General features: G+C 46.4%; 1 protein-coding gene across 4 annotated transcripts in view; it reads left to right on the forward strand.

The window, feature by feature from the left end:
• The window catches only part of ADAMTS17 (ADAM metallopeptidase with thrombospondin type 1 motif 17), a 350,286-nt gene that overhangs the window by 312,239 nt on the left and 19,839 nt on the right, over positions 1-18,208 (forward strand). For all 4 annotated transcript variants that reach the window (XM_081230164.1, XM_081230165.1, XM_081230166.1 and 1 more), the window contains 2 exons: positions 11,988-12,192; positions 16,198-16,350. In XM_081230164.1, the coding sequence (XP_081086290.1) occupies positions 11,988-12,192; positions 16,198-16,350 (358 nt within the window). The remainder of the gene's footprint in view (positions 1-11,987; positions 12,193-16,197; positions 16,351-18,208) is intronic.

Raw genomic sequence — 18,208 nt, forward strand, 5'->3', positions numbered from 1 at the left:
TGCAAATGAACAAGCTGATCCTAAAATTTATGTGGAATTGCAAAGGGTTCCAAATAGTCAATACAATCTTTAAAAACAAGAACAAAATTGGAGGACTTAATGCTTCTTAGTTTCAAAGATTACTATAAAGCTAGAGTAATCAAGACAGTATGGGACTTGCATAAAGAGAGACATATAGAACAATGTAATATAAATGAGTAAATGAATATTCTCACATTTACTATCAGTTAATTTTCAACAGTGCAATAGAGAAAGAATCATCTTTTCTATAAGCGGTACTGAGACTCTGGATGTCCACATACAAAAGATAGAAGTTGGATCCCTAGCTTATACCATAGATAAAAAATTAACTCAAAATAGATCAAGCACCTACATGTAAGTGCTAAAGCTATAAAACTCGTACAGGAAAACATAGGCATAGACCATAAATAAATAAATGATTGATTACTATATGATTCATAAAAAAAAAAAACACATAGGCATAAATCTTCCTGACTCTAGATTAGGCAATGGTTTCTTAGATATGAAAGCAAAAGCACAAGCAATAAAAGAAAGAAAGAAACTAAACATTATAAAAATTTTAAACTTTTGTTCTTCAAGGCCATCAAGAAAATGAAAAGATAGCCCAAAGAAGGGAAAAAAAACGTTTTCATAAATCATATATCAGAAAAAATAATTTTATCTAGACCATATCAAAAACTCTTACAACTCAATAATAAAAAAACCAAATAACCCAACTAAAAAATGGGCAAATCATCTGAACAGACATTCTTTTTTTTTTTTTGCTAATGTGAATTTTCTTTATTATTGAAACTTTCTCAGATTATGCAATTCTTTAGTAAAACAGTATTGAGTCACTAACAATAGGAAACATGTTTTTCACACATTTAGTAGAACACAAATTGAACAGACATTCTCAAAAGAAGATACGCAAATGGCCAATAAGCACATGAGAAGATGCTCAACATCATCAGCCATCAGGGAAATACAAATCAAAACCACAATGAAATGCAACAAGTAGTATTGGGGAAACTGGATATCAAAATACAAAAGAATGAAGTTGGACCTTTACCTTATACCATGTACAAAAATAAGCTCAAAATGGAGCAAAGACCTAAATATAAGAGTTAAAGCTAAAACTCAGAATAAAACATAGGAAAAAAGCTTCATTACATTGGATTTGGTAATGACTTCTTAGATATGACACCAAAAGCATAGGCAACAGAAGGAAAAATAGATAAATTGAACTTCAAAATTAAAAACTTTTTTGTATCAAAGGACATAATCAACAAAGTGAAAATGCAACCCAAAGAATGGGAGAAAATATTTGCAAATCACATATTTGATAAAGAAGCAATATCCAGAATGTATAAAGAATTCCTACAACTAAACAACAAAAGGCACCCCATTAAGAAACAGGCAAAGAACATGTTTACTCATTTCTCCAAAGAAGATATGCACATGGCCAATAAGTACATGAAAAAATGCTCATCACCACTAATCGTTAGGGAAATGCCAATCAAACCACAATGAGGTAACCACTTCATACCCATGAAGATAGTTATTATTAAAAAACAGCAAATAAGGTGAGGATGTGGTGAAATTGGAACCCTTCTACATTGTTGAATGGAATGTCAAATGGTACAGCCACTGTGGGAAACAGTATGGTGTTTCCTCAAAAAATTAAACATAGAATTACCATGTGGTCCAGCAATTTCACTTCTGGGTATATACCCAAAAGAACTGAAAGCAGGGACTCAAACAGAAATTTGTACAACCATCTTCATAGCAGCACTATGCACAATAGTCAAAAGGTGTAAGCAACACAAGTGTTCCTCTCTGGACAAATGGATAAATGAAATGTATTACATGTGTACAATGGAATATTATTCAGCCTTCAAAAGGAAGGAAATTCTGACACATGCTGCAACATGGATGAACCTTGAGGACATTATGCTAAGTGAAATTAGACAGTCACAAAAGAATAAACATTGTATGATTCCACTTATATGAGGTACCTTGAGCAGTCAAAGTCATAGAGACAGAAAGTAGGATGATAGTTGCCAGGGGCTGGGGGGAGAGGGGAATAGGAGGTTACTGTTTAATGAATCTAGAATTCAGTTTGGGAAGATGAAAAGTTTGGGAGAGAATAGTGAGGGTTATACAACAATGTGAATGTATTTAATGCTACTGAACTGTACACTGCAAAGTGGTAAAAATGGTAAATTTTGTATACAGTTTACCACAGTAAAATGAAACCACAATGGGATATCACTTCACACCCACTAGGATGGCTATAATCAAAATGATAGATAATAGAAAAAATTTATGAGAGTGTGGAGAATTTAGAATTTCATACACTACTGTAGAAATGCAAAATGGTGCAGCTGCTTTGGAAACAGTCTGGCATTTCTCAAATTGTTAAACATAGCGTTAGCATATGATCCAGCAATTCCACTCCTTGGTATATACTCCAAAAAAATGAGAACATATGTCCACACAAAAATTGTACACAGATGCTCACTGCAGCATTATTCATAATAGCCGAAATGTGGAGACAACCCAAATGTCCATCAGCTGATGAACCCATAAATAAACATGGTGTATCTATACAATCAAGTGTTATTCAATGATAAAAAGGAATGAATACTAATAGATGCTATAACATGGATGAGCCTTGGAAACATTATGCTAAGTGAAAGAAGCTGGGCACAAAGAACGACATGTTATGTGATTCCATTTATATGAAATGTCCAGAAGAGGCAAATCTATAGAGACAAAAAGTAGATTAGTGATTGCCTGGGGCTGAGAGGGTTAGGAGGGGGGCATGTATTGGGAGATGACAGCTAAGAGGTGTGGAGTTTCTTTTGGAGGTAATAAAAATATTCTAAAATTGATTGCGGTGGTGATTTCACACCACCACAATATATTTCAGAATATACTGAATTGACCTCTTTACATGGATGAATTGTATGGTATGTGAATTATGTCTCAATGGAACTGTTAAAATTGTTCTACTTGCTAATGTATGACCTTGGGCAAGCCACTTAACCTCTCTGTGCCTTGATTTCCTCACCTGTAGAATGGCTCTCCAAAGGATTGTTACAGGGATCAAATAATTTGAATCACGTTAAGTGCTGAGAACATGGCCTGGCACATAGGAAGCTCCCAAAACGGTTAGCTGGTGCAATATCTAGAGAAGCCATTCTTAAAACATTTTCCCTTAAGCCATGTTTTAGCAAAGCATTGAAGTCTTCCCTTCCCTCCCTTCTCCCTCCCTCCCTCACTCCCTTCCTTCCTTCCTTCCTTTCTCTTCCTTTCCCCAGCACATGAAAACTAACCACAGTGACTCAAGAACCTTTTCAGGAAAACGCAGCAAGTTCTCAGACCCTGACCCAGCCTGATTTCAGGATGGAATTATGTCCTCCAGCAGAAGCTCACATGCACAGACCGATGTATTCGCTCCTCATCATGCACTCCAGGCTCTCATTTCCTCCTATAAAAAACAAATATGTGAATAATATTACTTTTCAGGGAAATATATATGAGAACTCATAATTCTCAAGTTTTAAATGGAGAAATGCTGGATTGAAACTTCGTGTGCAGCTCTAAAGCGTCCCCCTCTGTCCCCTGGGAGAACATCACAGCCCAGCTTGCTAAGTCCCGGTTGTACCTCCTTACCCGACTCCTTTCACAGACATCTGTTCAATAAAAGCAGCCACGTATCTTCGGAGACTTTAAATGGCACATGTGTTTTGATTGCTCTCGTAACTGAGTTGCTGGCTCCAATCTGCCCTGAGCTGTGAGAGTGGCTCGGGCAGACAGAGAGTCTGTCGCTGCCGAGTCCTCCGTGGTGTTTTTGGGACGAGGCCCAGGAGGTTCGGCTCTTGGCCAGCCGGCCTCTGCCACGTCTCCTCACCCCAGGCTGGCGGCACACGTGGTGACCACAGCCCGGGTGCCCTGGGAGAGGCCTTGTCATCCACGGGAAGGCAGAGTGGTGTTAGCCTGACCTTGGCCAGACGTTCAGAGCCTAGGGGCCAGCAGCCCTGCACCAGGGAGAGAGGGAAGAGACTCCCATCCTTGGAGCTCCCCTGCAGGCATCTCCCTGGGGCCTTTACCTGCCGTAGCCGTAAGGTCATCCATCATCAGGTCCTCACAACTGTGCTCCCAGTTCTTGCCCCTGCTTTATGGATGAAGGCCAGGTGCTCAGAGGAGAGAGATAACTCGCACCAAGTTATAGGACTCAGCACTCAAACAGGTTTTTCATATTCCTCTCATCTGAATCACACAAATATATTGAAATTTTTTTAAAAATTAAAACTAATTTGTTTTGGTTCCAAATGCCCACATTGACTGCCCATTCCAGAGGGCTTTGAGGAACAACAGCTCCTCTGAATAAGAAGGATGCCTAGACTGAGAGTAATAGTTACAGCAATAATAACAGCTGCTAGTTATCAGGCCCATAGAGTGCGAGGCCTGCACTGACCGTGTGGCAAAAGCTTGAGTACTGACTTGTCCAAGGTCACACAGCTGGCAAGTTGGTGGAGTGGACTCAAGTCCAGGCCCATCTGACACCAGCGTCCTGAATGTGACCTTCTGAGACTTTGAGAATGTCTGATTCTAGTAAATGGGCACCTTTCACTCTCAAGGCATCCTGATGTGGTTGGTCAGGTGTTCCCTAACCAGAGCAAGATTGTATAAATACAAAAAGGAAGCTTCTGGGTTGGGGCACAGAGGACCCACCCACTTAATAGCTAGCGGGCCTTAGGCCAGTCTTGCTGTCTCTCCAAGTTGGTTTCTCCATCCGTGAAGCAAGACAAGCAGGCCCTGAGCCACCTTCCTCTGGGAGTTCAGGTGGGTGTGAAGGCAAGATGGTGGTGGGAAAGGACTGCGCACAAACAGGAGGGACACCTTGGAGACGTAGGGCTGACTCACAGTGGGAGATGCAGGCCTGTTCCTTCAAACTCTCTCTTGGCAGAGGAGAAATGAGAAGTGAGATCTTTGTTCTGTTTGCTTTCCAACTCAGACTGCCTGAGCCCCCTGGGCTAGGAATGGACAGGATCACTCTTCAGGCCAGACTCTTTATCAAGATGCACTGACCCACTGGCCCACTGACCCAGGTCACCAAATCCCAAGGGGAGACAGCAGCCAAGCCCTGGCTGAGGCCGAGCCTTCCCCTCACACATGCTGCCCACCGCCAGGTCCCTGGCCTCCCTCCCCTGCTGGCCTCCAGAGTCTCGGACGTGGCACAGGTCTCCCACAGGTCATCTGCTCTGCCATTTGACCCAGATGACTTCCATGAGGCACTGCCAGTGGGCAGGGGTGGCCTTTCTAGACAGATGGGTCCACAAGAGGAAGCTCCCTGTCTGTCCTGGAGCCACTGCTTCCAGCCCTCAGCCATTCTCAGCATTTCCTTCTCACGCAGATGTCCCCTCTCACGTTCTCGCTCATGCTTCCTGCCCACGCACAGTCTGCTTGACCAGAGGGTCCCAAGTCATGAGACAACTCGCATCAGGTCTTGTTTCCAAAGCTTGGGTGTCACCCCAAGATTGAGGGTCTGTGGAGCCCACTCTGTAGGCATCAAACCAAATCTGCTAAGGGGCGCCCGCAAGGCCTCTCCTCTTCACCCTCCTTCCACTCTGCATTTACAGCACTGGCAACCCTTCTCCCCAGTTCTCCCCCGGGTCAGCAACCTGTCCTCATGGCTAAATCCGGGGGATGCTCTTCAGGCCTCATCCAACCCCACCCTTCCTGACGTCTCCTGCACTGTCCTCCTGCCCTCCCTAGCCTTGCTCGTCACCTCTTCTGCTCCTCAGAGCCTCCCATGACTGATTCCAACCCCAGGTGCTTGTATTCCCCAGCCCCTGCCCCTGCCCTCTATCCTCCTGTAGAAGCTCCCTGGATGAGTTGTTCTTACCCTTGATGTCTACCAGGATTTATTGCTTTTGACTTCCAACCCTGTGTCTCCAATCAGGCAGCACCCTTGAACACCAGAACTGCACCTGCAGACCCTTCCCAGCACCACTCAGCGACCCAGCGGCCACCTTCAAAGTGGTGCCCACCCTTCTGCCCCCAGGCCAACTCCCCTCCCTGTGTTCTCCCTCCCAGTGGAGATACCACCAGCATCCTCTGGGCCAGTCAACATCCTGAGCTTGATTCTTGCCTCCTTTCTCTCCATGACCCTACATACCCAAAGCCCTGTTAAAACCCTTTCATAGTCTTGTATCAGTGCCTGTTTTCCATTTCTCCACTGCCTTCATGAACGCCATCATCTTGCCCCAGGGCACATGATTTAACGAAGACCGCCCAAGGAAACCTCCCTCCTAACCACCCTGAAGTACCCTCCAAGGATTGGCCATCCCAAACTCGCAGCTCTTCCTCAACATTTCATGGGCAGGCGCTCTCTGTCAGAGCACTGAGCCCTGCTTCTTTGGTTGGCCAACTTCACTTTGACTTCAGGACCCAACTCAAGCTCCATTTCCTCCACTGCACTTAGCAGATAGTGAAGACACTGCCTGTTTGTATGCTTCCCTCTCCCCCAAGGACCACACACTTGACTGAGCTTTGTGAAGGTGGGACACTGAGCTGAGTGCCCTGGCCCTTGATTCAGGGCTTGGCGTGAAGTTGATACCCATGTGTCTGGGGGACAGATAAGATGAGGTTGGACAAAGTAACCATCCCAGTAGCAGAAATCTCTTTAACCTGCCCTGCAGCTTTCTGGAGCTTTTGGACTGTTTCATATCCTTCTTTTCATGCTGTGGTATTTTACATTTTACATGTAAGATACATGGTATTTTACAAGCATATTTGATGCTATGCTTGGAATTTGCATATCTCTATAACAGATGCTCAGAGAATCACATACAGTCATCTAGTTTTCTTACTTTGATTAATTTAGCTAATGTAAGGAACATTCCTGATTCAGAGATAGGCACAGATTAGGTGCTCAGTCAATGCCAGATCCTTACTATTGACCCATTTTGGAGATGGATAAAGTTGACACCATGGACAGACCACTTGTTATCTTGAACACTTGTTGTGTTGAAATACAACAGCTCACTTTTTTTTACAATTTGAAGTTGTTGAAAATAAATGACCCACCAGTGTACTCTTTTTGGTTATCTATACTTGAGATTCACTTTATATTCAACATAAAATAACTGTGTTAGAAGAATGTGATCCTGAAGATGCCATTGTTTCTTTGTGAGACTGTCACATTTCAGCAGATTTCATGAGATCTTTACCTAGTTTAAGTCTCAGCCAAATCAAGACTTGAATAGAAACTGAATTTTGAACGTAAGATAAAATTTCTCAGGACTGTTAATGTGATGCATGTAGTAGGCAAAATAATGACCCCCAAAGATGTCTACATCCTAATCCCTGGAACTCATGAAAATGTTAGGTTACTTGTCAAAGGAAAGTTAGAGCTGCAGGTGGAATTAGGTTGTCATGGGTCTCCCTTGAAAGATGTTACCAGAACCCCGGAGAGAGGTATGGAACAGAGTCCTCTGAGTCCTCAGAAAGAACCCATCCTGCCAACACTTTGATTTTTAACTTCCAGCCTCCAGAGCTGTAAGAGAATAAATTTCTGTTGTTTTAAGCCACCCAGCTTGTGGTACTTTTCACAGCAGCTCTAGCAAACTAATACAGTTTGCTAATCAGCCAGCTTATGGTGGATTATCTGAGTGGGTCCAGTGTAATCACAAGGGTCCTAAAAGCAGAAGACAGAAGCAGAAGAGAAGGTTGGAGTGATGCGATGTGAGAAGAACTCAGCCTGAGTTGATGGCTTTGAAGGCGGAAGAAAGCACCACAAGCCAGGGAATCGGGGCAGTGTCTAGAAGCTGGAAAAGGCAAGGAAGCAGAGTCTTCCTGGAGTCTCCAGAAGGAAACAGCCCTGCCAGCACCTTGATTTTAGCCCAGTGAGACCCACGTCAGATTTCCAACCTCTAGAAATGTAAGATAATCAGTCTGTGCTGTTTTGAGCCATTAAGTTTATGGCAATTTGCTACAGCAGCAATTAAAAAAGAATATAGGGTCTCAAGTAGTGACAGAGCTGCCCAAAGCCTAGTAGTCCCCCCTCATCTGCGGGCCATACATCCCAAGCCCCCCAATAGATGCCTGAAACCCAGGATAGTACTGAACCCTATAGATACTTAGATACTATGTATTTCCTGTGCTAACTGGCAGGGAGCCTATACAGCATGGATAAGCCGGGCAAAGGGATAGTTCACATCCCAGGACGGACCAATTGGGATGGTGGGAGATTTCATCACACTGCTCAGAAGAGTGTGCAGTTTAAACTTATGAAATGTTTATCTCTGGAGTTTTCGATTTAATGTTTTCAGACCGTGGTTGACTGCTAGTAACTGAAACTGGGGAAAGTGAAACCACAGATAATGGTGGAAAACTGTACCTGATTAGAATGATTGAACTTGAAGTATGTGCAGAGGAGCTACACCTGTGCTGGACAGAAGAGGCTGTCCTGACCCCATGGGAACAGGGGAGTGGCCTGGATTAGGGAAGTGTTAATGGTGGCTTCATCAAGAATTACAGTTTTATTGCTTTTAAGAAGAACTGCTAACTCAAGCTTGGCTAATGAATGTCACTGTTAAGGTTTTTAGAGGATAAGAGTGAAAAAAGCTCAGGCTGATGTTGTAATTGTAATATACATTGTTGTGTGGAACTGCAGGCCTTTCCCAAGTTACTAGACTTGGGATCAATGGGATTTTGCTCTGATGTCCGAGTGTGCAACGTCATCCCACTGCCCTAGATGGGCCTCCTGCAGCCAAGGTCCTTGAGGGGAAATGGATTCTTTCAGCCACCAAAAACGAAGTTTTAGGAAGGCCACTTTTTCTCCCCATACCTCACTGAGGTGTTTGTCAAGATCAGAAGCAAAAAGGTCCAGCTGAAAAATAGCTCCAATAACCTGAAGCAGGTGCGCCTGTGACAAAGAGCCCTCTTGTCGGCAGCTCGTCACGCGTTTCAGGCGGGGATAGGTCTGAGGATTCTTCTGGAAAGAGGAGGAGGGATGCATGGGCTCTTTTCCATTCTGTCATCCTTTTGCAAAGCACCAGACACCAGAGGTAAAGGAGAGGAGAACCTGGAGGGCTGGCGGTCCCTCCCAGCTCTACAGGAATCTGACCCCCACAGATCTGACTTTTCCAGCCAGTGATGGGACTGGAGGAGCCCCCGAGGCAGGACTGCTGAGTCCTCCCAGCAGTTCACCATTCCCCCAGGTGTCCTGGATGTGACCTTTGTGTGAACAGAGTTGGTGTCCACATTCCCTAGAACACATGCTCTGATTGTGTGTCCAGGAATGGAGATGCTGGTACCCTATGGCAATGGCACGCATGCCCAGGGCAATGACAGTCCCATGAGTGTGACATAGAGGTCCCACTTCCGAGGCTCGGCCCTGGGAAGAACAAGAAATACAAAAGACAGGAGCAGGATTCTAAGCCATTTCACAGTGGGAGTCAGCACAATAATGCCGAACAGGTCTCAACCTAAAACCTAACATTTATATTCACAAAGTTAATTGTAAAAGGCCAGGACAAAGGAGATCTGGCTGAGAGTCAGTTCATGAGAGAGAAAAACATAGTAGGCGCTAACAGAGGTACAGTGTGGTTGCTTTAAAAAAAGCAAAGAAATAGTACAGAGCTGGGAGTATTCATGAAAACAAGTCCCCATTTAAAGAGAAAATCATCACATTCTCTCTTGCTGCTTTCAAATCACATCTGGACCATTCTGTCCATGACAAATCAGTCCATTTTAAGAACAGTAGTGACTGATTAGAGACTAACAACGGATTGAGAATCTGCAAATTATTTTGATCAAGAGAAGAGAAAACTTAAAAGGGGAACAAAATGGGTAGAAGTTGGTTTGATTCTTTCGGTGATGTTTAAGCAGTTGTCAGGTGCTGAAATGGGAGCAAGGTTGCATGCATGTGGGAAGTCTCCATTTCCCACCAAGGAAACACAAAATAATGACAATACTAGTTATGTTATAGGGCTTATGTGTGCCAGGTGCTGCCATAGGCAATTTGCAGGCAGTATGTTACTTGTCCTCATATCCCGAGGCCAGCACTGTGTTTCCATCCCCCGCAGCATGAGCAAGGGGTCTGACAAGAGGAGCTTCACTAGCGTTAGTCCCTGGGCCGTGAAGGGAAGAGTGATGAGCTCTGCCATGGGGACTGGAGATGAGCTGTAGATGAGGTGGCCTGAGCTTGCCCTAATGGACAAGGAGAAACCATGTCGGGATGGAGGGAGGGGCCTGGGTAGCCCCATCTTCTCAACATTTAGTCCAACACCTCCGCTACCCCCAGCTGGTTCAAGCCACCTTATCTCCCACCTGGACCATTGCAGTAGCCTCCTCTCCACTCTCCCTGTTGCCACCCCTACCCATTGTAGGCTGGTAGCCACACAGAGTCAGGGTGGCCCTGGAAGGCGTGTCTTCCTTTCTCCAAACCCTCCAGGACTGCATCTCATTCAAGCAAGAGCCACAGCAGCCAACCAGGCCCTGCGTAATCTCCCCCTGCTCCCTCTCATGTCCCTTCTTCTCCTGCTCACCCCCTCCCCCAGCCACACTGGACACCTGGCTGCCCCTCGGCCCTGCCAGCACACCCCTCCACCAGGGCCTTTGCACCTGCTATGCCCTCTGCCTTCAAGTCTTCTCCCACAGAGCACAGGGCTCATGCCTCACTTCCTTCCAGTCACTGCCCAAATGCCAGGCCATCCCTGCCACCTTGAATAAAGTAGTGCCAACCTCCCTCATCTCCTCTCTGATCTGCCCTGTGCTGTATTACTTTTCTCTGAAGCATTTACTATGGTGTAGCATATTCTCTCTGCATATATGTTATATACACTCTATTACATTATGTTGTATTCTGTTGTACATTGTTCATCCATTTACTGTTTGTCCCATTAGAATAGGAAGACTCAGAGGGCAGGGCTTTGTTTCATTCACTGCCTCATCATCAGAACCTAGATGTTTCCAAACAGTCGGATGGCCTCATCAGATTTGGTCTCAAGTGGGATTTAGGATGAGTCTGACTAATGTGAGAACTGAGTGGTTATCAGGGCTGACCATCCAGATGGAACTGCTTTGTCAAGTAATGAACTCCTGGGAGCTGGGAATATTTGAGGCTCGTCCAGGAACCAGAGCACAGAGAGTTTTTAAAAGGGCATTCAAAGCCCTGTTTGTATCCTGAGAAATCATCATTCCCCTTATTCCCATCATAGCCCCTTTCCAACACCCTAAGGCCAACAGAGACCTGACAGAATTGGGATCATTGAAATATTAGGCAGGTAGACAAAGTCTTAGTTGAGCACTTTCAGCTGATGGCCTCAGCAGCCTAGTCTTCCCACGGCCCACAGGTTGCCTCCTCGAGAATGACAGTCCCCACTTAGGAGGGCCCGCCACCCTTTGGAAAGCAGGGAGTCCTGCTGTGTTTAAGCTGGGACTGGGGTGTCCTTTGTCCAGGGCTGTGCCAGTCAGCTTTTGCTGCAGTGATAAACAACCCCAACATCTCTGTGGGGTACAACAGCATCATGTTATTACAGAGCCCAGCAGTCAGGCGGCCCCTGTATTGGACCTGCTGTTCTCATGGCAGAGGACAGGAGGAGTGAGAGACAAACCACATAGTAACTCAAAGCTTCTGCTGGGATGTGGCCAGCTTCATATCCACTCACACCCCACTGAACAAAGATGGCACAAGACAGCAAGAGGGGGACGTAGGGACAATAACTCAGTCTGCTGTTGTGGCGGGGGCCGGGGGACGGCAGGCAGTTGCAGAAGGATTTCTGTACTGAGTAGGCCACTGAACCACTCTACTCAGATAGCTCTGATATTCTGCTCTGATATTCCAGAATTATTTCCAAAGCCGACTGCAAAGCTGAGTCTGTCTCTTTCCCTCCCACAGCAGGCCCACAATTCCACCATCTGTCTGGAAGGCCCTTTGTTCTCTCACTGTCTTTTCTCTTTCTGGGTAGGTGGGTGGCAGGCCCATGGAGCCCCTGCTCAGCGACCTGTGAGAAGGGCATCCAGCACCGGGAAGTGACCTGCATGTACCAGCTGCAGAATGGCACACACGTCGCCACTCGGCCCCTCTACTGCCCTGTGCCCCGGCCATCGGCATTGCAGAGCTGCGAAGGCCAGGACTGCCTGTCCATCTGGGAGGCGTCAGAGTGGTCACAGGTGGGTGCCTGGGCTGCCGCCAGTGCTGAAACCACCACCAGGGCCTCGGGGCCTTGTCTGTAGTGACCCCAAAATGGTTCCTTTCCCTCCCTACTGTTTTTGACAAACCCCCACGTATCACAGTCCTAGCCAGACCCCAGAGGAGCTCAAAGCCATGTTCTAAGTCACATATTCTCAAATTCCATCAGGGATATCAACGTGGCCAAAAAACATGGATAGTGTGTTTTTTTGATAATGTATATCACAGTACTGTTTGGTCCCATTTCCTGTGAAAATTCTCATGTAAATATAGATGGATGGATGGATGGATGGATGGGTGGATGGATAGATACATAGGAGATAGGTAGGTAGGCAGGTAGACAGATAGACACCTTTTAATCTCTTTTGTGCACTTTGGAACTGTAGGGTGGTCAGGTTGGAAAGGTGGTTTCAAAGACTTCCTTCAGTTCCATGGCAGTCTTTGTGGAGCTGCCTTTGCAAGAGGCAGGAGGATGTTGGGAGGGACAGCTTTTAGTGTGTGAGTCGGTTACAAATCTCATGCCATAACACATTTTGGAAAGAGGTCAATTAAGCCTTAATTTTTCACTTTGAAAACTGATCCTAAAAATATTTTATCTTTGGTAATATCATCCTTCAAGGCTTGGCATGGAGTTTGCATTAATGATTTTGATTGTTTGGCTATGAAACAAAAAAAATAGCTGAATAAAGGGCAAGCTTCCCTCAGGTCCTCCATCAGACGTGTTCTAGGAAAGTCAGAAAGGCTAAATCCAAGACACTCTTCAGTGTGGAAAATATTTTTAAAGTTCCTTCTTATTGCCAAGCAGTTGGAATTATTTTGAATAAGAAAGTATTCAGCCCGTTTTTAATGAACGAAAGTCTGCCCTTGGCTGCTCTAAAACTGAGTTTACGTTTTAGGCAGATCTTGATGTGTACCCATTTAAAGACGGGCGTTTTTTGCTTATCCTTTAAGATATTTTAGGAAAAGGACAGAGTTTTAACATTAAAAAATTTTTTTTCTTTTCATGTACCTAGGTTAATAAGTTTAACATTCAATGGACTTTTGGGGAGGGGGATGCCTGCTAGAAGGGTATGGGCAGGTGTGCAGTCTCTCTCCCTTGCCATGAGCCTTAGGGCCTTGATCACCTGGTTCTTGATCCAAACAAGATTTATGCTTTATCAGATTAAAACCATAAATTTTCCATTTATAGGTCTCTTATGGGGGAAAAATGCCTCCTTAACAAAATAAGAGAGGCTGACATAATCAACTATCATTATAGTATTGAAGAGCACCATTTTGGAAAGTGTGAGACAATTGGAGCAAGATTTAAAGAAATATCTCCATCCCTATTCCTATATCTATGTGTTGCCTAATCCTAATCCTGAAATAGTATCCACACCAATCAGTCAAATTCTGGCTCAGCTCAGGCTCAAGCAAAATGCTTTTTTCTAAACATATGACTCAGAATCAAATCTTTCCTCCATGAGATGCTCACAAAACTGGTATTCCTTCCACTTTTCCAAGTACAGAAGCCCCTCTAACATTTCTTCTGGAAACGAATGGGTTTAAATTTCTCATGGGTGAGTTTTTATTGATGGGCTTGCCTGTATTCAGCCAGCAGTGCTGATCACTGTCACCACTACTCCCCAACTTCTTCCCAACTTCATTAGAATGAGGAAAAAAATATTGAGAAGGAAGCAAAAGGTAGCAACTCTCTCCTGTCCTTGACTTCTTGTTCCCACCCCTGGATCACAAGCCAAGAGAAAAGCCGAACATCACCCTCCTAGGTCCCTTCCAAGGTGGCCCCAGCCTGCAGCACTGCCCTTCCTGAAGGCTTCCAACCAATAGGCTGCTGGTCAAAGGGGGCCAGGCCAGGGTTTGGTCAAGAAACAGGCTGGATATTGAGGGTTTAAAATTCAAGGGAAGAGGCAAGGAACACAGAGTAGAGAGAGACCAAGCAGGAACTCAGGCAGAAGTGGTGAGTAGGCCCCTAGTTGCAGAAGGAGCCAGTGGTATGGGTGCTGGTGCCAGGGAGGAGCCCATGAGGGACACGGTGAGCGTGGAGCTGATGAAATGGTCAGAAAACGTTGCCACATAGAGAAGCAGAAGGATGGACCTTCAATGCAGTAACCCAGGGGTTCCTGCGGCAGCCCTCCAGGCCCCACCCATTCTGCCCTGAGAGGCCCTGTGGGTAAAGCCTGCCAGGGACTGACTCCTTGCATTCGAGGTCCCTTTATTTTATTTTTTTTAATTTAAAAAGTATATATATTTTATTTATGTATTTTTGGCTGCATCAGGTCTTAGTTGCAGCATGCAGGATCTTCATTGCAGCATGTGGGATCTTTTGTTGCAGAGCGGGGGCTCTTCGTTGCACTGTACAGGCTTCTCTCTAGTTGTGGTATGTGGGCTCCAGAGTGTTCAGGCTCAGTACTTGCGGCGTGTGGGCTCTATAGTTGTGGTGCGCAGGCTCCAGAGCATGTGGGCTCTGTAGTTTGTGGCACGTAAGCTCTCTAGTTGAGGCGCGCGGGCTTAATTGCCCCACAGCATGTGGGATCTTAGTTCCCCGACCAGGGATTGAACCCACGTCCTCTGCATTGGAAGGCAGATTCTTAACCAATGGACCACCAAGGAAGTCCCTTTAAAACCCACCAGAAGATCAAATACATGAGCTCTCCAAATTCCCCTCAGGTTATACCACAACCACCTGTGAAGCATATGTATTTCTTCTAAAATAAACCAGTCTAAATTAGTCTCATTAAATAAATAAATAAATAAGAACAGGACCTGCAGATGGAGAGCTAGGTTGAATTCATAGGAAAAATAAAGTTTGATAGCATTTTGAGGTAAATGTTAATAACAAATATAAAGAATGACATTTGTCCTTTACATGCATTTTTTCGGTGGACATAGTGGAACTTTTTAAAAGTCAAGTTTGTTGTATCTCAAGAAAAATCACTGCTGTAGCCTCCCATATTTTTGGTAAATCAAGCAAGTGTAAAACCAGAAGTTAGAGTTGCTGGGGCTCCATTTGTGCTACTACGGCTGGTGGGCACCCCCCATGGTATCTCTGGGACCCAGCTGCTGGGAGGAAACCCCCCTCAGAATTTCCTCAGGCAGCGTGGGTCTCATCATGTCAGTGCATTTGGTGGAATCCAGCCTTCAGCCCACCATCTCTGCGAGCCATGTATTTGCTTCCGTGGTAGGGACTAGGCTTCTGCACACAACAAATCAGAGGGTGGGCTCCCCAGGTTCCCAGGCCATGTCACCTCTGCTTGCTGGTCAAGTCAGTCATGTTCTCCCAAGGTCAAGGGTCCACTCTTCCTTGTGCTTTGTTTTGAAGTGGGTAAGCACTCAGCACTCACTCTTGCGAGCCAAGCACCCTCCCTCCCCAAGCCCAGCGGGTAGGCTGGGAACACTCCAGGAACAGGCTCCAGACCCACCCCCAAGTCTCCCGTGTTTATGCCCTGTCACCCCTCCATCTCTTGTCACTGTTTCTGTGGATCGTGTTGCCTGAGGGTGTGGGAATCTTGAACTCTCAGGGCTCACGTGTCATTTGTCACCCCTCAGACACTATTCAGGTCCCCTCCCCACACCATCTCTTGCTATGTTTCCCAGGAAGAAAAATAGCACAGGGAACATTGCCCTGTTACCATTCTTGGCATTCACATTAAAACCATCGCTAAAGCTCTCTGCAGGGCTTGCCAATCGCCTTATGTCAGAGTCACCTGTGGCTTTGCTTTCCATCTCCTCCTTTTCCCCCCTGAACTGGTGCCTTTCCCCAGGCTGGCTCAGCATGGGTACCTGGAGGCCAGCTGGGAGGAGCCAGCTCAGACCATGTGCGTAAGACTCTAAAAGACCAGGAGCTTTTTGAGGTCTGAAACATATCATCTTCATCCTTGCATCCTCAGCACTGGGTCTGGTACATGGTAGGTACTTAACAGATGTTCAGGTGTTGATGGAGTTGACCAGATTGGACTGGATTCAGTCTCCGGAATGGTATCTTGCAGTGTTCTGCCAGCTGTGGTAAAGGGACAAAGAAACGAACTGTGACATGCACCAACTCGCAAGGAAAATGCGACGCATCCACAAGGCCAAGAGCTGAGGAGCCCTGTGAGGACTACTCCGGCTGCTATGAGTGGAGAACAGGGGGCTGGTCCAAGGTGAGTGTGGTGTGTACGCTTCCATCCTGCCCTGGGCAGCATTTGCAACTCAAGAGGTGGGAACTCAGCTCTCTCACCGTGGGCCCCAATTTAACAAGGTGGTTCCAGTCTCACCAGGTGAATTCACTTTCTCTCCCAACTCTGCACCTGCTGGTGACCCCACACGGTGTGCATTCAGAAGGGCACTGAGTGCCCCCAAAGCAGGAAGGGGTGCAATGGGTGCCAGTCTGGGACCCGTGTGCATCCTGCAGTGGGCTTGGCCACCCTGCCATTGAGAGAGCCTCAATGTTGGGAGTCTGTCCTCAGGCAGATGCAGAGGGGGCTGTGGGCAAATAGCACTTCATTGTTTCCAGGACCCTTGGGAAAGGGCCCTTGGGGTGAGGGCTGACGACAGTATCTCCTAGAGCCTTGGGGCAGGAGAGTTAAACAGCATTTAAGTGAACAGCATTCGTTCTCTGCTGTTTACCCCTTGCTTTATTCATTCACCTGATATATTTGACCCATACCTGAGATAGATACCATTGTCACCCCAGAGAACCATCCAGTGGGTCTTCTAGAGCCTTTTCCCAAACACTATAAAATTTTTGATGTCTGATTTTCTGATGAAAACTTCCAACGAGAGCCTAGAGTGTGTTTGTTTCCCTTTGGTCTCAACAACTGGAAGCTTCCCATTTGCTTCTCTTGATATCTGTGCTCAAAGGCTGCACACTGGCAGCCTGAGAGCCACTGGCTTTGTGTGGCCTGTGCAATATCTTAAACAGTTTGGAATTGATTGCTAACATTTAAAAATGGGAAAATTTCACCTGAAAATCTGGATTTGGGGCTTTCTACAGAAATCTGGCAACATGGCCTATATCCACATGTGGCCTTTGTGACCTGGGGCCTGGCAGGGGCGGGTGTATCTCCCCAGGCTGCGGTCCTCCAGCTCCCCTGACTCCTTCAGCCACTTTATGCTTTAATTTACCTGCCTGGCCAGGCAGAATAATGTTGCCTGGATTCCATATGTCCAGGTGTGAATTAGAATAAAGCTGTCATTATAGTTGAGGGGCCTTTGTGGTCACACCCTAAATACAGCCTGTACTAGTAAAGGGTGACTCCCGTGGCCACAGGTGTCCCTGGGCAGGGAGCAGAGGTGAGGGAGAGGGGTCAGCTCAGGCCTGGGCTGCACGGACCCGTGGGGGTCTGTGGCCCCAACATTGGTTTCTCTTTGCAGTGACCCGCAGCTCAGCACCAGTCCTCTCCTGTGAGGGTGCTTATCCCTGTTTTACAGAAGAGGGAGCAGCGGTTCAGAGAGGTTAAGTGACTTGGCCACTCTTCTCTGACACAGTCCAGCTTCTGAACCCCAATTCAGAGCTCCGTCCACATGGTGGACACAGAGTGAGGGCTCCAGAGTCGCCGTAATGGGGTGGTGCCCTGCAGATGGGCGTTGCCTGGGTTTCTCCAACCTAATCGTTCTGGTTTTGAGGACCAGGTGGACACTTTCATTTTCCTAAGTGCCTTGTACTTCCTGGTCCTGGGAGCAGCAGAACGTCCAAGGAAGGGTGTGAATAGTGCCTGAGGAGTTCAACGCAGCACTTGGCCACCTCCTCAGCCGAGGACGTGGGCACACATTCTGGCAAACTCCCCACACCACAGCCTATCGGGCATGGCTTCCAGGAAAATAGAGCCTTTAGCTGGCCTTCCTCTTCCTAGCCAGCCAAGGAGAATAATACCTCCTGGCCTTCAGGACAGTAGGGCTTTGGAAGGCTGCAGTGCCTGCTTTTGCCACAGCCAGCTTGATCAACTATCCCTGGAAGTAAGGACAAGAAAGATCAAGGGCATGTACAGATTTGGGCTGTTGTCAGGGGTTGGCATCCAA

The sequence above is a fragment of the Mesoplodon bidens genome (genome assembly GCF_964165515.1).
Source record: "Mesoplodon bidens genome assembly, chromosome: 3".
Lineage (NCBI taxonomy): Eukaryota > Metazoa > Chordata > Mammalia > Artiodactyla > Ziphiidae > Mesoplodon > Mesoplodon bidens.